General features: G+C 40.4%; 2 protein-coding genes across 2 annotated transcripts in view; one reads left to right on the plus strand and one right to left on the minus strand.

Moving 5' to 3' along the window:
• Window positions 1–20,129, plus strand: part of nlk2 (nemo-like kinase, type 2) — a 54,433-nt gene that overhangs the window by 27,578 nt on the left and 6,726 nt on the right. The window contains exons 7-10 of the mRNA XM_079679558.1: window positions 14,519–14,620; window positions 16,963–17,049; window positions 19,511–19,709; window positions 19,823–19,916. Coding sequence (XP_079535684.1) covers window positions 14,519–14,620; window positions 16,963–17,049; window positions 19,511–19,709; window positions 19,823–19,916 — 482 coding nt within the window. The remainder of the gene's footprint in view (window positions 1–14,518; window positions 14,621–16,962; window positions 17,050–19,510; window positions 19,710–19,822; window positions 19,917–20,129) is intronic.
• LOC307038226 (E3 SUMO-protein ligase ZBED1-like) lies at window positions 571–8,427 on the minus strand. The gene is made up of 2 exons (XM_079679557.1): window positions 3,861–8,427; window positions 571–3,667 (listed from the first exon to the last, which is right to left on the minus strand). Exons 1-2 carry the CDS (start codon window positions 5,094–5,096, stop codon window positions 3,137–3,139), a joined length of 1,767 nt encoding a protein of 588 aa, XP_079535683.1. The 5' UTR covers window positions 5,097–8,427; the 3' UTR covers window positions 571–3,136.

Raw genomic sequence — 20,129 nt, forward strand, 5'->3', positions numbered from 1 at the left:
TCTAGACAGTCATTTCTGGGAGAAGATTTTGGTCAGTTACAACAGTTGTAGAGTTTCATCACTTAAAAGTTCCTACTCAGTACCTTTGGGTGGTCTGTTCTAATGCAGTGATAAAGTCCCTGAAATGGTGTGAAAACCGGTGGAATATCAATAACTCATTATACCAATTTATTTTCAATTATGGTCTACTTAAATAACTATGCTAACCCCTTTTACAGTGTGTGGAACCTTGGGTGCCCGAGCATGTGATAATTACTCCCTCCTTTAACAAGGATTTTAAAAACAGAAGTCATTTCATTAATGGTTTGTAGTTTAATTCAGGAATTTACACCTATGGCAGATATGTTTCTCCTTTAAATAACATCTCTAAAAGTCAGGTCATCTGGTGAATGGATGACCTTTAGGAGCTGGTGGCGCTTGTCTTTTAAAACTCATACTCTGGTGCCGTGCGCTCCCTCTGAAGCTGCAAGTAAGATTTAAAACATCTGCAGGGTGGGTTGAGCGACCCCTTCTCCCTAAACGATGTTTGTTGTAACAAATATGTACCATCACAATGAGTGATCCAAGGCCCCGCATGTATTACTCCCAACTACATTAGTTTTTTTTTTTTTAAATTAAACTTTGCTTTCGCTCTTTGCCCAGTGTCATTTTAAAACTCTACATCTTGGACGAAAAACAAATGTTATTTCCACCTTAATCTTCCTTCTTGAGGTAATAACCATGCTACAATGGAGAAATCAATACTCTAGATTGGAACACCATCTTTGGCTTGGTACTAGCTCTACCTTTAACATTTTCCATACAAATAAAGATTTGTCTGCTTTTATAGAGTGGTTACTAAAACCATTCCTTTAAACTGTAGTTCTATACTGTAACAAGTTCAATCTTCCCCAAATTCACACATGAATAAAAAAACTCTTAAAGAATAATTTGTTCATATGATGAAAAGATTGAATAATATGTTCTACCCTCAGTGTGTTTTTAGGGTTATTTAATAGTTTCCTCTTTTTTCTTTATAAATTCACCAATTGATTAATTCATGGCTGATAAATCTTTTTCTTTACGTATTTCTCGTTGGTGAATAAGTGTGTTTATGTGTAAACTCACTCACTCCCGTTTTCCTTCTCTCCCCCTCTGGTTGTCAAGCCACGACCCCCTCACGTTCTGCCGGACCATGCCAACTCCTCCGTTCTTTCCTCTCCTCCGTCCACCTTCTCCTCAGTCCATCCGCTCTTGGATCCTTCCGCTGTAACTCTTTTCAGTGTCCCATCTGCTTTGCATTTCATCTCCTCCTTTACAGTCTCTACTTTGTTGCATGGAGGGCGTATTCCGCTCTCATGTCCCACACTCTGCTCTTGTGCCCAAATCTTGTGGCTCAGCTTGGAACTTCATGTCCTGTGGGGGACCGATGAGTGTGCCTTTTTATGTCACCTGGTTTTGGTTCTTGGTGCTTCAGGTGGAGATAGTTCTGGATGCAGCGTTGGAGTTGTTGGTTCAGCTCTGGTTCTCTGTCTGCTCTATGGAGGAGGAGGAGTCTTCCGTGGTGAGGTCTTTTGTCTGCTTGGACGATGGGGTCGTAGCGTTCTGACAGGCGGAGAGAGAGAGAGAGAGATCTCGGGACGCATTATCTATAGTTAATTCTAACACACTGAGGTAAAATAAATCCAACCTTTTCCACTCTATTTTCCTAATCTTACTATCCATCTTAGTTGTTAAATGCCATCTAAACACAATTCATGTCTACTAATAATTTTACCATATCCCTAAACATTGCCTTCACCCACTGTAACATGTTTATTCCAATTAACTCTTTCAGGAAACCATTTTCTTCTATAAATTTAAATACCTAGATGTTTCAAGCACCACATATTTCACACACTATAAAAGAACGTCTCCATATTTTCTCCATCACTTTAAATCTCACTGTTATTTAGAACCGTAGTAACTTTTGTGACTGGACATATCTGCAATGTCGCCACTATCTGCTGGGGAATCTTGTTCATAGATTTTGTACGTACAAAGCTGTACTTGTGGGTTAGTAGCCTGTGTCTAACAATCATTTTCAATAATTGTGCTCAGATCACCGATCGGTTGTTCATAGCTTAACAGGGGGTGTTTCTGGTACAGACTAAAACATGGATCCAGTGTATTTAGAGATTCCCCTAATCTGTAAATCCCCATCACTTACATATCCCAATCACTTAAACCCATCTCATCATTTGATACAAGAACTGCATATAAGGGGGGTAGGGATGCAAATTATCGATTAATTCATTAATCATTAGTTGATTGACCTTATCGATCGATTAACGATTAACTGATTTAAACGGCTTTTTTCCTGAGAATGTAAATTTCTCACTGTATCGATAGTGTCTTTAACATAAAAAGCTAAATAGCGATAGAATTACTAACAAAGCACTTATATACTAATAAAGGGCTGGCTTTCTAAATGCCAGTTGAGTAGCACTTGAAATGTTTGGCTCTATGAAACCTGATGGACTTATATGATTCTGTTTTCTTAAAGGTTGTATCTTCCTGGTCGAATGCACTTATTGTAAGTCGCTTTGGATAAAAGCGTCAGCTAAATGCAATGTAATGTAATGTAATGTAATGTAAATATTGCTTATTTACTGAATAAAAATGCATGCTATATTGCACAATTGATGTTTTATTGTACCAGTTAGGATAATGTGCAGATAATGGCATTTATGTAGTTTAACAAAATAAATTAAGCACAGAAAATTCAAATACATAAAAAAATAATTGTGCACTGGCTCACCTGTCGCATGTGAAACATTAAGCAAAAATAAAATTAATTTTAAATAGAAATCTAAACAATATGGGTAGGCCTAGCCTACACAATATTAAGCCTACAAATTATAATCTGGTTAACTACATATGTAAAACTTGAAACATTAGCAGCAGCATTTATAATCCCCTTTGGTCTGAGAAAGGTAACAGTAAGATAACTAGCCCTGGAAACTTCAAATATATTCTGAACACAACTTAAATCATCCCTGAGGAAGGTGACAGTAACATTAGAGGGCGACCCTTAGAACACTCAAATGAAGATATAGGCTACCTCTCCTGAAACAAAAACATTCCTGTCTCAATGTGTTTTGAATAGGCTCCTGACCTAGACCCCTCTATTTTTGTTCAAGAAAATAAGCATATTAACGTGGTCAGGAGTAAGTCGTGTGCGCAGCCTGTTTACAGTCAGGCCAGCTGCTGAGAATACACGTTCTGATGGGACAGACGTGCCCGGTATGCACAGATATCGTCGTGCCACATTTGCCAGCCTCGGAAATCTTCCTTCATTGACTTTCCACCATTCTGTGGGACTGGAATCAAGGAGTGGTGAGGCATCCTTCAGAAACATGTCCACTTCCTCTTTAATGTCATCGTTGCTGCTGGTGGTATAGTTTTCACCCAGTAGAAGAGTCATAGCAGAAGTGTGTCTCTGAAGTGTAGCTCCCTGGACTGGCACATCATCTCCAGTGGTGGCTTCATTTGTTGATGTGGAGTCCACATGTTCCATAGCCAGTTCAAGCAGTTTGGTATTAGCTGAGATCCTGCTTGCTGGGCTTAGAAATCCCAGGTGCTTATGCCGTGGGTCCAGCATCGTTGCTATCATTGGTGTTGTTGATGTGAGGTCTTCAGACTCAACCTGTTAAAATTAAATAAAGGAGAAAGCTAGCATTAGAGTTTTATTTAATAAGGTTTGACATGACAAGGGTACAACTGCATAAAAACGCAGTTTACACTGTGACAATGTGTTGGTGATAAGTGATTCACCCCATAATCTGTTATATAGCTCAAATGTGATTGAAGAGTTTAATTAATTAATGGCCATAGCTTACCTTCATCCGTTCCCCCAACGAAGTGCGCACTTTAGATTTGAATTCCGCCACTCTGTTGCTGTCTCCATTTGCCATCTTCAGATGCGTGTTAATCAGACTAAATGTGATGGGGTACGTGTTGGATATGGATACCTCCGTCTCTGCTGACATTACAGTAGTTGCACATTGGAGAGCCTCTAGTGCTGGCGCTATGTCCTCCATAAGCTGCCAGAAGTCGTCTCTCAATTCCAGCGTCCTCGCATCTGAAAGCTTGGTCTCTGAGCGGTCTGTTAGCACAGCACACACGGCCCATCGCTGTTCTACGAGTCTGCCAAACATCGCATGTACAGAGTTCCACCTGGTCTTACAGGACTGAATGAGCCGATGAGCTGGTAGCTGCATTTGTCTTTGTTTTGCTTCTAGCGCTTTCGTTGCTGGTGTGCTGTGATTGAAGTGCTTGACCAGCCTGCCAGCAGCTCCAATTACTCGGTTGACACCAGCAGCAGCGAATCCGTCATTGACGGCCAGATTTAAAGTATGAGCAAAGCAACACACTGATTTCCAACTGACTCGTGCAGGGTTGTTTGCTGAAACAATGTTCCGAGCGTTGTCGTGCACACAGGCTACTACACGGCCGGTGAGTCCCCATGACTCCACAGCCTGGTTCAGTTTGGCAGCTAAATTATCAGCTGTATGTCTCTCGGATAAGCTCTCCGTAAGAAGGACTGCCGACTTTACCTGCCAGTCGTTTTCAATATAGTGGCAAGTAATCGTGATGTAGCTTTCTGTAGTCAGTGCTGTCCAACAATCCGTCGTCAGAGCCACATTAGCCGCGGACAAACATGTTTTTAGCTTAGCCTTCTTAATTTCGTAGCGTGCTTCCAAGTTGGAAGTCACGGTCGCTCGCGAAGGGATGTTATATCCTGGCTCCATGAATTGTATCAGCTCCCGAAATCCCTCGGCCTCGGTGGTGCTAATTGGCATTATATCTCTTTCAATCATCCCGCAAATTCTCTGAGTAATGCCGTCTGCTTTTCTTTGGTCGCATACTCGCCTTCCCAGCACAGCAGCAATTGTAGGTTGTGAAGGCGACGGAATGGCTAACGTTACATGCAAGTTGTTCAGGTGGTATCTTAACGAACTTGTAGAGCTGTTGTATTTAAATGTAGCACCGCAAAGTTTGCATTGTGCGTCTTTTTCATCGTTAATTAATCTAAAATGCTCCCACACTCCACTCCGTTTTGACCGCCTCATCATTGTTTGTTTTAGTTTTTTTGCCGCCTCAAGTTTGTGACAGGTCTCGCGAGAATCTCGGGTCACGTTCAAGTACGTCCTGTGGGAAACGGTCTTAGATTACAATGTTCAATTAGTCACAATTAATTTAATTTAATCGAGTAAATTCTTTTCGACAATTAATCGATAGTCGATTAACCGTTAACATCCCTAAAGGGGGGTGAATCATCTTGATTATAACCGCCTCTTGTTTGGGACCGAGTATTTCTAACTCCTCCTCTTGTTGCTCAGCTGATCTTTTGGCTCTGGGGATAAGTGAAAGTCTCTGAAACACAGCTGGAGTCTTGTTAGTGATGTGGGCATTCTATGAGTGAACTAATGGATCCATGTCTTACATAATATTGTACTCCCCTTCCAACCAGAAAGGTGCCAAGTGTAATGAGCACAATCAACAATGCTATTCTGACTCTTATCCCTAGGGGACCCCACAATTGGTTTGGCTTTGTTCTCATCATCTCTATTTTAAACCTGGTTGTGTCCGTTACAGAATTTAAATAATGAGTACAAAAATAACATAACAAATTGGACTCTTTTTACAGATGTAAAACAAAAAATAGGTATTCACATTAATGTACAATCTATAAAAATCTATAGACAATTTGTCTTTTGAGCTGTTTCTATCTTTATCTTATTTCTATTTATTGTTTTGTTCCAGCTCTGCCAAATCAGTCCTAACTCCCAATAATGTTCTGGAAGTTGCCAGTGAAGGGTGACAATGTGTGAGGTGGTGTCAATTTGCTCCTTTTTCTTTACCTTTAAACCGGAGCGCGTGTGAAGTTTGTTACAACCTTTCACGCTTCCGTCCACCGGGGATCAGCCCACTGTCTTTTGTGAACTTTCACCCTCACCCAATCACCTGGCCGAACAGGAGTCTCTTCTGGTGTCTCGTCTGGTATCTCTGTAGTTTTCCTAGCCTGCTGTGTAGACAAAACTTGCATAATATTACTCAGAGTTCTGACATATTCATCCACTTCTATTTGTCTAATATCTAAAACTGGACCACTCCCTCCCTGGAGAAGGCCCGAGCTTCGGCATACCTCTTGTTGACTACATGTTATTATTTATTAACTACAACGTCACTGAAATCAACATATCTGTATAATCATGACACTCCCTCCTTTGAGCATAAAATGCTCAATTAATATTGCAATGATTACCCTATTCTGAACAGGACATGTAAAACTCATAACGTTGCATTAAATAAATATAACTTCTCCGTGTACCCACAAGGGGTACAAAAATATCGTATGATTTATGGTTTTCTGATGGTATAAATGCATATTCACTATAAAAAAAATCAGCAATTAGCACTTCTAATAGTTTACTTGTTTCAATAATGGCTTTTGTAATGGTATTATGCGTCATCGTTGCTGCGAAAAACAATACCTCTGGTGTCGCTAATGCGTCTCGATAACTCTAGGATTAGAGGATTGGTTGACACTGCTGAACTAACATATGATAAAATAATATTTCTCCAAACTGGAGGGAAAATATGAACTATTCTCTCAGAGAGTGACCTGCATGAAGGGCTGGTGCCCCTCACTCAAATGAGATATTGCCTTACGCACAACACCACAAATCAGTAAAGTTACTCAAGAATAAATAAATAAAGACTGATTCTTGAAACTGTTGTAAAAACCCTACAACTTCTTCATCCAAGCTCTCAATCAGTGTTATGTTATTTAATCTGCGGCTCATGCCTTAAAACAGACACTTCAGACCGATTATAAAATTGTGTTTATGAGAAAAATGTAATCTGACTCCATAAATCAAATAATTGTTTGATTAAAAACTGCACTTCTGGCTAACAATAAATGAAGTTCCCCTTTAAACACAGCCCCGGTCTTCTGACGGGGTCCATCTATGTACTGGCTGGAAAATGTTGGGCCAGTCTCCGTCGCTCCGTCACTGTTCTCCCGTTAACAGTCACTCTCTAGTTCAGCTGGGTTCTTGTTGACTTCTTCACTGGTTTGAGACAAGCGACCCTATCGGACACCTCCCTTTGTAGCCAGACTTCACCACAGCAGAATCGAGTTTCTGTTTTCAGGTCTGGACAGCTTCACGTCAGGTGTATCGCCACCCCTTGCATATTTTGGGTGGAAGCCCGTCTTCTTGACCTCACTAGTTGTGTGGACACAATAGTTTTCTGTGTGGGGGAACAACATCACTCGTAATGTATTTTCCTTCTCATAATTACAAAAATAGTCTGCTAAATGTTCTACTCTGCTACTTCTAATCTGTGGATGCTCTGTGTAAATGCAATATTCTACTCACTATCTTTTAAATAACATTCAACCTCTCCCTCCTGTGGTGACATATGTGGCTCTATGTAGCTGGATTTCCAAATACTCGTTCTCCAGTGGAGTCCTCCCACACTCCTTCACATCTCTTCAGGAAGGCATACATGTCTTCCCCCGGTTCTTTTCTCAGGCTGTTGAGGGCATGTAAACTCCATGTTGTTGGGTAGATGTGACGAATAGCAACCCAATAATTCGACCTGATGTAGTTGAATGGAGTGTCATCTGGGTCATTTGTGCAATTGGCCTCGGAATCTATTGCTCTCACTTCAAGTCGTCTTTCAATCCATCCGAGCAGGGCCCACATGTCTCCCAAGCACAGGTGGTCCTGGGCTGTGTATCTCTTCAGATCATTCACCCACTTCTGACCTCCTTTCGTGAGTGGAGGTAGCTTTGACACTAATGCTTCCATGTCCCTGTGAGTCCATGATTTGTATCGAAATCCTCCTCTTCCAGCCGCTATCAATGGCATGGAGGTATATGCACCGGTTCTTCGTTCTTCTTGTTCTCTCTGTTGTCTATCTGCAACAATGTCATTATGGGCTTCAACTGCCTTTCGTCTCTCTTCCATTCCTCTGTTGAGTTCCTTTTTCATTATTCTGCCGAGTTCTTCCACATGTAAGCTGTTTGTCAATCCTTGGCTGGCATCTTCCAGGTGGAGTACCAGACTTGCAACCATAGCTTTTCTTTTTTCAGCTCTGTTCATAGCAATGTTTACAGGTCCATACCAAGAGGGTTGTCCGGCTTTGATCCATGTCCTCTGTCTTTTACTTGAAACTGTTAAAGCATCGGATCTGATTTTTACCCTTTCCTTGATATCTGCAGTTGAGCCTGGCCCTGCGTCTAGTCTCAACTTAGTTTGTTTTGGTGACATGTTCTCTAATTATTTATTAACCTATCAAAGATGAAGCACTAATCTTCTGACTAGCACCTTCGTTGCTGTTCGTCCGAACTTTAATTTAATTTTTTTTTTTTTTTGCTCAAAGTTTTATTATTTTTATAGATTTTTTTTTTTTTTTTAAGTTTAAGGTAAAATATTAATAAAGTTAATTAATATATAAAAAATATGCAAAATTAAAATATGAAATGTTAAAATAAAGTTGTACCGTGTATGGTTTTGACTTTGAAATATGAATTTGGTTCAAAATCATAATGTTATGGTGTTTCCGCTATTTGGGTAATAATTCTGTACTACCACCAGAGTGCGCTATTTTAAATTCCAGCTTAATCCACTAGGGAATAGCTGTTTCAAAACTGACTCGTTTTTAACAAAGGAGAAACTTAGTTTCCTCAAAAATATCTTTAAAATAGGAATTTACACTATGGTTAAACAACACAACACATAACCGCCAAAACACATTTGCAAAGAAGAATATTCACAATGTTATGGTGTTTCCGCTATTTGGGTAATAATTCTGTACTACCACCAGAGTGCGCTATTTTAAATTCCAGCTTAATCCACTAGGGAATAGCTGTTTCAAAACTGACTCGTTTTTAACAAAGGAGAAACTTAGTTTCCTCAAAAATATCTTTAAAATAGGAATTTACACTATGGTTAAACAACACAGCACATAACCGCCAAAACACATTTGCAAAGAAGAATATTCACAAAACCGCCAATACACATTTACCAGCAGAAGTACTTCCAATAGTTCTAACTCTAACAAGAAGTATGATGTTCTTTAGAAGATGGAATGCCTAGCCTCAGTGTGTTAAAGCAAACAGAGTACTTCAATTAGCATTTCATGAAATGGTGACTGCCGTGTGGCTCACCGTGAACATGAGGTCAAGACAAAATGGCAACTGGTTTTCCAACCTTTGACCTGAAGAACAAAGGGATTTGAGAAAACACCTGGAGTTGAAATTGGTGAGGTGATATTTTGTCTAGTAAATTCAACACACAACACTGTAGTTTAAAATAACATTTCCATTTAGTTTACAATGATAAATGGGCCTCATACCCTTACGTCATAGCCCTCTACCCATGTACGTAAATGTTTTGACTTTAAGAGCCAGTATGGTCATCTCTTCTGTTTAAACACGCTATTTATGGGACAAATAGGACGCTAAGCAAACACAATTAGAAGAATATCGTCTATCTAACGCACGAATGTCGCACTTCCTGCCGTAATCCACAACGCAATGTCTTGAAAAACAGAATGGTGTAACCACTGAGAGCTTCAAACTACTCAGACCTTTTCCTTGAAATAGGACTTTTTTAAAACAGCCTCACGCTGTTGTTACACAAAACACTCACTCCAATAACCTTAGCTTCAAACTTTGGCTGTGTCTTTGCCTCAAGCAGTCCCGACTGCTTAATGGCCTAAAACCATTCACGTAAAACGTAAAACGCCACAAAAGACACATATAGTGATTGGCCTCTAGCCGACATGTACTAACAGACAAACGAATAGCATGCAGGGTTAAATAGAAAAAAAGAAATTGAACTCACCCTGCCTGTAACAAAGCAACGCCACGTGGTATGCTACCAATATTTATCAATTTAGGCTTGTTTTAACTTAAATTGCACAGCTATTTTCAGGATCCGCTGGCCGCCGTCAAACACACAGAACTAACATTGTCCTACATTAACTATTGAAGAATTCGATATAACAGGTTTCTCCATACCTAGTTGATTTGAGCTCTCTGTGTGCTGAACGGATGCCAGCGGGTCCAGCAAGCAGCCTGCTGTAGTCTCTCCCGGTTTTGCGAGATCCTGGCTAGCTCGCCAATTGTTAAATATGTTCTTTATTCTCGCGTCCAGGAGAGAAGCTTTAAAATGAGACTAAATGGAGTCTCTGAAAAGATTCAAATGGGATACTTTAATTAAAAAAGGCGCGGTAGTGTTACAGACAGAATATTGTTCCGGCAGAAAACAGCTGTGATCTGGTTCTCCTGAGCAAGAAGAAGACAGCGGATCTCTCCTCCGGCTCTGCTATATATATCCTCTGCTGGCTCCTCCCCGCCAGCCGGCTCACCTCGTCTCCAATGTCCGTTATTGCATTTAAACAGAGGATAGGTTTTTTTCACATTCAATATATGCTTAACACGCCGTTTCTCCTCATATTCTCTTTCATCACTTTTCATTTAACACATTCTAAACGCTGTAATCAATACTCTAAACAATACTTCTCGGCTCGTTTGGTTGCCGGTCATTCCGGATGTTGTCACATGCTACTCTCGTCTGTAAACAATAATGTATTCAAATAAACTGTACTTTCATTTAATATTCAACATGGTAGTATCTCGACATCTATCGTTGTAGTGTTAAATCAGTAGGTTTCGGTTTTCACCACACCAAGTCATTTCGCTCCTCAATTCACCTCTTTAGGAAATCGTATATTAGCCACATGCTACATGCTAACCGTAGATGAAGGATTTTCAGAATAAAAGCTTAACTGCTTGTGCACAAGAATTTCTGGTTTTTCAGTATAAAAGAGCGTTTGAACTGACGGTATGTTTAAGCTACATTATACCATCAAAACATTGATTTTAATTTCTAACAATATATATATATATATATACCACCTCTGTTTATAGCCTATGAAAAAAACTATTAGAAATAGAAGGCTAAAGCTAACGTTAGCAGATAGTGACAATATATGCTAGCTAGCTAGCTCAACGATTCCTTAAATAATATTGCCACAGAAAAACTTTTCAGTTCACATCACGCTCTGCCGCTCCGACAGGGAGCTCTGCTCTGAACACCTGAACGGCCCGTTCTAACAGCTGTTAACCAGCGGTCCAGTCTGTGCCACAGTGACTCCGGACGCGCAGTTAATATTAACGAACGCACCCGTAGGTAATGTAGCTGCTGAAGCTAGACCATCATCTCGGAGCAGCAGAGCCTTATTATACATCCATGAGAGCAGAGCCGACAGGCAGGAAGACTCGAGCACACAGCTCGCACTTCATTATAATATATAAAAAAAGAACACCATGCGTGTCATGATGGCACATAACAGCTCACGGTCGCAGATTACTCCGGGTCCCAGACCCCCCCATACCCCAAAAATATTTTTATTGCAGATCTACATGAATCACACAAACGACCTATTTTGGATTCAAAACGGCGAATTTCGACAAGTTTGCATCAAGCACAACTGAAACATAACATCTGAAACGATGTAACAACATAATACACTTTGATGCAAGTTGTGATGTGAGGAGTGAGGGACACGGCTTAGAACGGGCGTGTCGCCTGGCAGGACAGGAGAGTGTGCACCAGTCTGCCTTGATCTATGAATTCATGTCCGTTACACTCACTGCTGCCCACAGCTGTTTTATAGAAGGAAAACCTCCTTCACTTCATGAAAGTGTTTTAACCACACCACCTCTACACACACACACACACACACACACACACACACACACACACACACACACACACACACACACACACACACACACACACACACACACACACACACACACACACACACACACACACACACACACACACACACACACACACACACACACACACACACACACACACACACACACTCTGCTGGCAATGATGTTGATTGTTAGTCCAGCAGCTCCCTCTGCTGGCGGCACATGCAATTTCAACAGACACATATACACTCCATAACACACACATACAGCTCTTAAAGCATATAATACATATCAGGCTACAGCCCATGTGTATGTTATGGTGTGAAGCACTATTTGGTTTCATGAAAAATGTCAACTGTTTATTTGTAGATATCTACTAAAGCATACAAATAAAGTGTGTAATGTTGGCCTGTTACTTATATTATTGAGTGATATATATTATACACACTGTTCTGCTTTCTGCACTGGCCTCAGCAGCTGTTCTCACTGTAAATGTCAGCTCACAATTAAAGCAGTTGTATTAAGAACATACATAGCCTAATATCCAGAGGAGCTAAACAAACGGTAAAAGGCAGAAAGTCTGCACAACCCACTGCACGACTCGCCACGGTTAAGGCTTCTCTAGGCAGCCTCCGCGATAATCAATCCTCGACGAGCCTTTGCAGACATTTGTTTTCCTTCGAGGTGGCGCGCCCACATCCGTTTCCGGGTCGCTGCCGGAGGACTGAGGAGTCCGGGACGCGAATATTTGAGAAATTACGAACGGCTCATTTCCCAGGACTCGCGCGCGTCTACTTGACGCCGGGACAACCGGCTGCCCTCCCCGACAGGCGCACGGACGCGAGGGGCCGCTCATCACTGCGCGCAGATCTGCGTCCGCAGTTTTAATTCAATTTACTCTACAGCCCTTAAAAAAAGACTTACAATTACAGTTTCCAAAATCTAAGATGATATCCAGTCCAATCACAATATCAATATATTGCCCAGCCCTAAATTAAATACACACACAGTATTCATATACTATACACATACATAATCGAATAAAATGTGTACACACAAAATAGGGTCTTACAATAGTCACGCTGTTGTTATCTGCATAGAGAACCAACCGGGACTTTATTGTCAATTTCCAGTTTTATATTTCATCATATTTGAGTGAGAAACCTTTCTGGTAACTCAACACTCTCTCTATGGTTACTTTTGTTGTCTTGATACATACAAGATAATGTACACTTCCACAACATCAATTATTTACTGATTGTTTCCAAGCTGCTTTTATTTTGCACATTGTCCCCCGTCACTGTTAATCTGCCGCCTGTGAAACCAAACGTTTTACATTAAAAGCCTTTAGAGCTTAAGTAATGGCAATAAGGTAGATTGGAAGCTATAACTAGGCATGGGTGAATTTGTGTTAAAATGATGGTGTTTTCTGTGGTACAGACAGCTGCAACATGAGAGTTGTTCATGATACAAAAGCTTCACTGGGTGTCTCTAAATATTCTATAAGAATCACAACCAATACTTTTTTATTTATCAATCTTCTGTTTGTGTGATACAGACAGGGAGATCATAATCAAATTAAAATACATACATACACACCTGCACACCCCCATACAGTGTATATATACATACAGACCTACATAATCAAACAAAGACACATGTGCAGTTGTGCACACATTAAAAAGCAAGTTGGGTTTTGTGCCCAACATTTTTGAATAAAATAAAAATAAACAATACCATTTATTAAAATAGATTAATACTAAAATATTATAACATTTATAAATGAAAAGATAAATAATATTTATTTTTAAATAATTAGAATATATTTATAAAAACAAAGGAGTCAATTAAAATGTCCAACGAAAGATTAAAATAAAATACAAATATTTATATAAGCATAATAAACTATTTTTGCTACTTCTTACATTTAACCCTTGTATGGTGTTCCTATTTGTGTTACTCAGACAGTGTTCGTGGGTCTGGTGGACCCGCTGCCTTTTTGGGCTTCAATTCAACACAATCAAAGTATTTGATGTTAAAATACTCAACAGATATTTACTTCATCTCAATTACAAGCAATATAAACAGCATATATGGTTAATATTTGCCCTTTTCCATTTGTTAGATCACATTAATGAATTAAATTGCCACTCGTTTTTTTGCCCGCTGACCGGCTGGTCCTGTGCCTCGTCTTTTTTTGTAACTAGCTGATGCTCAATCTCATCCTCTTCTTCAAAGTCACTGTCAGACTCAGATTTCTCAGAAATGTGATCCTCACATTCTGAAGCCTCTTCCTCTTCCTCTACATCATCATCAAATGGTTCTCTCTCTTCCAGAATCGTTTGCAAGGCCCTCTGAGCAGAGAATCGTTTGGCCATCTTGATCAGTTGTGATAAGGACCCAATCTGAAGAAGCTTTATTTATTGTGCCTCGCCCCAAATTTGCAGCTTGGATAGAGTGTGAAAAAAATAAAGATTTGTACACACACACACACATATCATATCATTTTTCTTTACCTAAATAATGAAAACGGGTCCCACAGACCCGAATACCATAAAAGAACCTTGTGGAAGCATGTCTGATACATGTGAGAGGGTCTTCACAGGTTTGTTATACATTATACTGTCTTTTTTTATGAGGATGGTATTAATGGTGGGATTTAGTTGCTTCTTGCTGGTATGAAATAAATTCCTCTGTTCTCAAAGAAAACGATCCGGCATGCTGAACCATAACGTGTGTTTAACCGTGCAGCTGGATCTGATCACTGACCTGTTGGGGACTCCATCTATGGAGGCCATGAGGACGGCGTGTGAAGGGGCCCGCACACACATCGTCAGAGGACCCCACAAACAGGTAGGCTGATGAAGAGATACCGGGGTTTCATCATTGTACAGTACAGACGCTGTAATGACACCAATCCATCCAATCAGAACACTCTGTTTATCCCCGGGGAAGTTGGGTTTAGTGATTGTTATTCCATTTTGGAATCAAATAAATAAATACATATTTAGAAAATCCAATACAAATATTTATATAAACAGAAGAAGTCAAAGATGTCAAATAAAATATATTAGAACAAACATTTACATTTACACTATAGAATAGAATAGATGGATAGAATTGGAGGGATGAAACCCTCTTTTAAACACATGCAGAGCTGCTTTTTAACCCATCCTAGTACAGGAGCAGTGGGCAGCTATTGTAAAGCGCCCGTGGAGCAGTGGGGGGGGAAGGGGGGTTGTCCGGTGCCTTGCTCAAGGGCACCATGGCAGGGCCCAGGAGGTGAACTAGGACCTCTCCAAGTACCAGTCCATACTCCACATTTAGGTTGGTTCTGGGACTTGAACCGGCGACCCTACGGCTCACAGTCCAAGCCACTACTGACTGAGCCACTGCCGGTAAAAAAAAAAACTATAGGAGGTAAATTAAATGTCCAGTAAGAGGTATAGTAAAAAAACAATAGTCTATAAACATGTAACATTAATTTCTAACACTCACTTGATACACAATATAATTATTTAACATACTTTATCTGAACAAGCAGTAAGCTTTTTTTCAAAGAGGAGTAGGAGAATACAAAATGAAGGAACACTTGGGCTGCAGTCGAATAGTCCATTTAGCTCAGGAACCTTCCTAACGGAGTGAAATGACCTGGAAGTACCTCAGTGGCAGCCATGATAAGTGCCGTTCGAATTCTCTAGATGATAGGAAAGGAGGTTTCAAACTTCCTTTATAACCTCCTTTAGCTTAGGACACACTGGACCTCCCTTGACGAAAGGAGAGGAGAAAATGCTGCCCCACAATGCCTTGCAGCCGCAGCATTTGCCATCACCCAACAGTCGGCCGTTCACGGAAACAACCGATTATGACCGAGAAATGATATCATGAAAGTTAGGGTGCTTATTAAGCTTTTTAAAACGTATGTGGTAAGTTGCCAAAGTGCTTTGTTTTGAACGTTCATCAGTATTATAATCAAAAAGAGAAATATGAACGTTAGTTTTCCCTGAAATGATCAAATAAAGTCAACATTTCACAGTCTTTACTGAGCTGTGTGGAGTTTGTTCAACTTTTAAAAGATGTTTGAATGTTGATATACACAGTGATAGATGTTAAGGACTAACGTTTATAATAAATACATTTGTATTTATTTTAAGATCTTTTCATAGTTCATACAATCTTTGGGATCATTTGTATTAATGTGGACCGAGGGAGAGGGTGACGAGCATAAGTTTCACTTTCCTTTTTTCTTTCAATTCCAACTTTGGTCATGAAGAATATGTTTCTCTGTTGTCCACGTTCATAATTAAGCATAAAACAACAGCATCAGAGCATGGTGCAGAGTCTCTGGATGAGTTTACAGTAGTTCCTCGTTCTTATTAAACATCCATGTTGTAGTCCGCTGTATAGAAAACTGTAGTTTCCATAGTTTCCCCACAGCAGTAGACGCACATTTATGACGTCCACTGGCACATCATAAACACGTCGGATAGTGAAAGTGCATTCGGATTCTCTAAAGCAGTGTCTTCTCCTAAGTCCTTTTGAATTCTCCTATCCACTACCCCTTAACCCTGTGACGTTTCACACAGAGGCCAAGGAATAGACGATAGGGTTAGACGTTAGGAGCTGATTTTTGGATTATCCGACCGCAACCCTGTACAATTTAAAATACCTGAACCCTGAAAATGCAGACTGGTTCCCCTCTGCTGCCCAGCACTGCCCTCAGTTGAAGCTGCTCCTTATTGCAGGGTGAAAGAGTGACATTGAACTCACTCAGGTCGCATGTATTTGAGTGGGTTACAAACACAAGAAGTCAGAATGTGCAATACAAAAATAAATAAATGTTTCATCATTAAAAGCTGAAGTGAATTATCCAATAAAGAGGACATCAAATAGAAATATCTATAATAATATAAACAAGTTAAAGTAAAAATGTGAATACATAACAGCTGTTTTACAATATATACAGTGGTCTAAAAGTATGAATAAGTCTACAATAGGTTTTTACCTTGGCAGTTCACCACCAATATTTCCCCACATGCCCTGATGCGACCTTTTTGAATATTGAAGATTCAGAAACCATGCATCTATTTCTTGCAGTTTTCCTCCCCACATCCTGTTGGCACATTGAAATCTATCATTGACGCACATGTTGTTAAAGTTGAGCAAAAGCTGAATGATGTTTCTTTGGTCCACAGCCATCACTTCCTGTTCTGTACACACTGTCAGGCCAAGCCACCCATGAAGCTGTGCACCTCCTCTGCAGGATGCTGGTGTTTGATCCGGTGAGTAACTCTGTTACACAGGCACATGGTTTTGCATTTTGTTTTGTTAATGAACCGAACCCCTTGAAGTGTTATTGTAGATCAGGATTCTTACGGTCATTGAAAACCTGGAAAAGTCATGGAAATTCCAAATGCTAATTCCAGACCCTGGAAAAGTTCTTATTCTTCCCAAAGTTTTGGAAAAGTCATGGAAATGTAAATTTCATCAAATATGATTTATATTTTATCTAATTGCCGAAATAGTAATACTATAATGATAATAAATATTATATCGTATAGTAATGAAACGTAAAATGGTATTTAACTGACGAGCTATTTTGCTGGTGAGAGATTTTAGTTGCTTTAGCGTGTAGAACCTAGTAAGCCTATTTGATTTGTTTTAGATAGGCACAACATGTTTCAGAGCTTATTTTCCTGTTCCATGTTAAAATAAACCATAACAAAATGTTGGTCATGGAAAATTAGGTAAAGGTCATGGAGAAGTCATTGAAAATCATTGGTGAAAAAGTGTATGAACCCTGATAGATGTGTACTGCACAACGCAGTGTACACGGTGTGTGTGCCTGTCACCACACAGGACTGTTGGAAGCAAGCAGCAAAGTAACACAGCAGGTCTACCTGGCCAGTGTGTGCACCTGTACTGGAAGGAGCCAGTTCTTCGCATTGGTTGCAACATTTAGATAACTTTATTTATTCTGTGAATATTTTGTGGGCTTTGATAAGCTATTCACTTATCTGTGTCAGCTTCTTGGCCATGCAACACACCGGAGTCGTGCACTTACTTATACATACTTTATGCCGAAGTGTTATTTAAAACAAAACATTAAGTTGACGAAACACTCAAATGTAATTTAATGTCAGATTAACTTGTGTATTGGATGGGGCAGTGATATCATAAACCTGTTCATTTACGCATTCAAACATTCGGTAGTTTTTCTTTTTCCAGCTGTTCTGTATTCACGTTGCAGTTACAGCTATGTTGCTTTTATCCTGGATTAAGTGTTTGAGTCATGGAGGTTTAAAGTTGAACTTCTTCATATTTGTCTAACATGATACTTTACTTTTCATTCATGAAGTATGACGCTGCGCTGTCGGTACGCTTGTCCATGTTTGTGATTGGTCAAATGTTGCTAACCCCGCCCCTTTCACGTGAACGCGCTCTCAGCTGGACGGAGAAACCCTGGCTTGATTTAGGGAGTTGATAACCAGCGTCGTATGACCGCTTAGCGAGATCTCGTTTGTTAGGGTTAGTTAAAGGTCCCATGTCATGGCCATTTCTACTGATCATAATTCCATTGTTGAGGTATACTAGCATAGATTTATACTGTGCAATTTTCCAAACTCACATTGGTTTCTCATACAGCATCTCTGTAAAGTATGTGTATTCACCGGTATTCACTCTCTGTCCTAAACGGCTTGTTGTGAGCCCAGTGTGCTCTGATTGGTCGGGACGTTGAGAGGCTCGTTGATGCGAGCTGCTGCGAGGAGCGGACAGGGTTTCCGTGTCGGCGATACAGCGAGAACAAGCCAAACTCATCCTGAGCACACACAAACACTCACAGCTCAAGTAAAAACAATAAGTGTGGCTTGATATTGAGTAAGAAAAAGGTTTATAACGCTGTGAGCATGGGTCTGCGGAGAGCATTTCTCCGCGATCCCAACTTAGCAGCCCGAAAAACGTTTAGCCATTTAAACAGTCGTGGTAGATACCTTGTTTGTTTTAAACATCATAAATACACAAACAACAATGGATACTTACAGGTTGTGTTCCCGAATCTCCCGCTGGTCCAAACAAAGTAGGAACAACATCGTTCTTCAGTGCCCTACGCTGTGCATATCCGGCATGAATCGTTGAAGGTTTGGGAAGCTTTGTTTCGTGAAAGGCTGGCAGAGGGTGTGGGCTCTGGGTATTCACACGGCACAGTACCCAGGAAGTAAACAATGGAAAATGAGAAATCTCCAACGAGGCGTTTTGGGGCAGCATAGACTGTGTTAGAGATTTACTCGCTACAGGGTGTACTTTGAGAGTTTGTGACTCTACAGACCGTTTACATGCAGAAAAACCTTTATAACACACAAGGGGACGGGTAATAACCAGAAAAGCATGACATGGGACCTTTAAGCCAGATAACTCGGAGATATTCAGAGTATGTTGAACTGGTTCCCTCGTTTTGAAGTCAATGTTTTTTTGAACATGATCGTGCAGTGTGCGATGCAGAGGGAGTAGTTGAATTAAGATATGTGGTTGACACATAATGCGTCAGTCCAAAAAAATGTTCCCAAGTTAAAGTGGCTAAATGGGACAACTAAACATGGATGTATGAAGAGAACTGGTTACATTGTCAGAGGCGGGACCCTGGTCGTTCCTATGAACGTTGCCTCTCGAGAGCAAAAGTACCCATACCTGGACCCAAAGATAGCCAATACTCAACCAACTGTAACTGGTGTGTTTGGTCTCCAGTCGAAGAGGATCTCAGCGAAGGACGCCCTGGCCCACCCGTACCTGGACGAGGGTCGCCTGCGCTACCACACCTGCATGTGCAAATGCTGCTATACCACCTCCACCGGACGCGTGTACACCAGCGACTTCGAGCCCGTCACTAATCCCAAGTTTGACGATGACTTTGAGAAGAATCTCAGCTCTGTGAGGCAGGTCAAAGGTACGTTTACCTGCTGTTATTCACTTAATGGTGTTGCGATGAAGGACATGACTATATACAACTTCATTTGGATAACATGAGTAAGACATGCTGTCGGTGTTTCATCCTCTCAGAGATCATCCATCAGTTCATCCTGGAGCAGCAGAAGGGGAGTCGGGTGCCACTCTGCATTAACCCTCAGTCAGCTGCTTTCAAGAGCTTCATCAGGTGGGAATCTAGCTGAGATGATTTATGACCCAATTCCTAACCTGTAAAAGTGTAATGATATTGGGCTTCAGCATCAAACATGTCAACGTTTGTTTGTTTGTTGATTAAGGTCATTTGATGATGTGTAGTGCAACTCAATTAAAGACGTGAAAGGCCCAATAAAAGATGGAATAAAATAAAAATCTTTATATAAACAAAACAAGTTGATATAAA

This window comes from Notothenia rossii (genome assembly GCF_949606895.1).
Source record: "Notothenia rossii genome assembly, chromosome: 4".
NCBI lineage: Eukaryota > Metazoa > Chordata > Actinopteri > Perciformes > Nototheniidae > Notothenia > Notothenia rossii.

What these genes read in the sequence shown, in the direction of transcription:
- LOC307038226 (XM_079679557.1), bottom strand. Translation starts at nt 5,096, where the DNA reads ATGATGAGGCGGTCAAAACGGAGTGGAGTGTGGGAGCATTTTAGATTA. An exon ending in CGTTGGGGGAACGGATGAAG is followed by an intron (nt 3,668 to 3,860) that starts GTAAGCTATGGC and finishes TAATTTTAACAG; the next exon opens with GTTGAGTCTGAAGACCTCAC.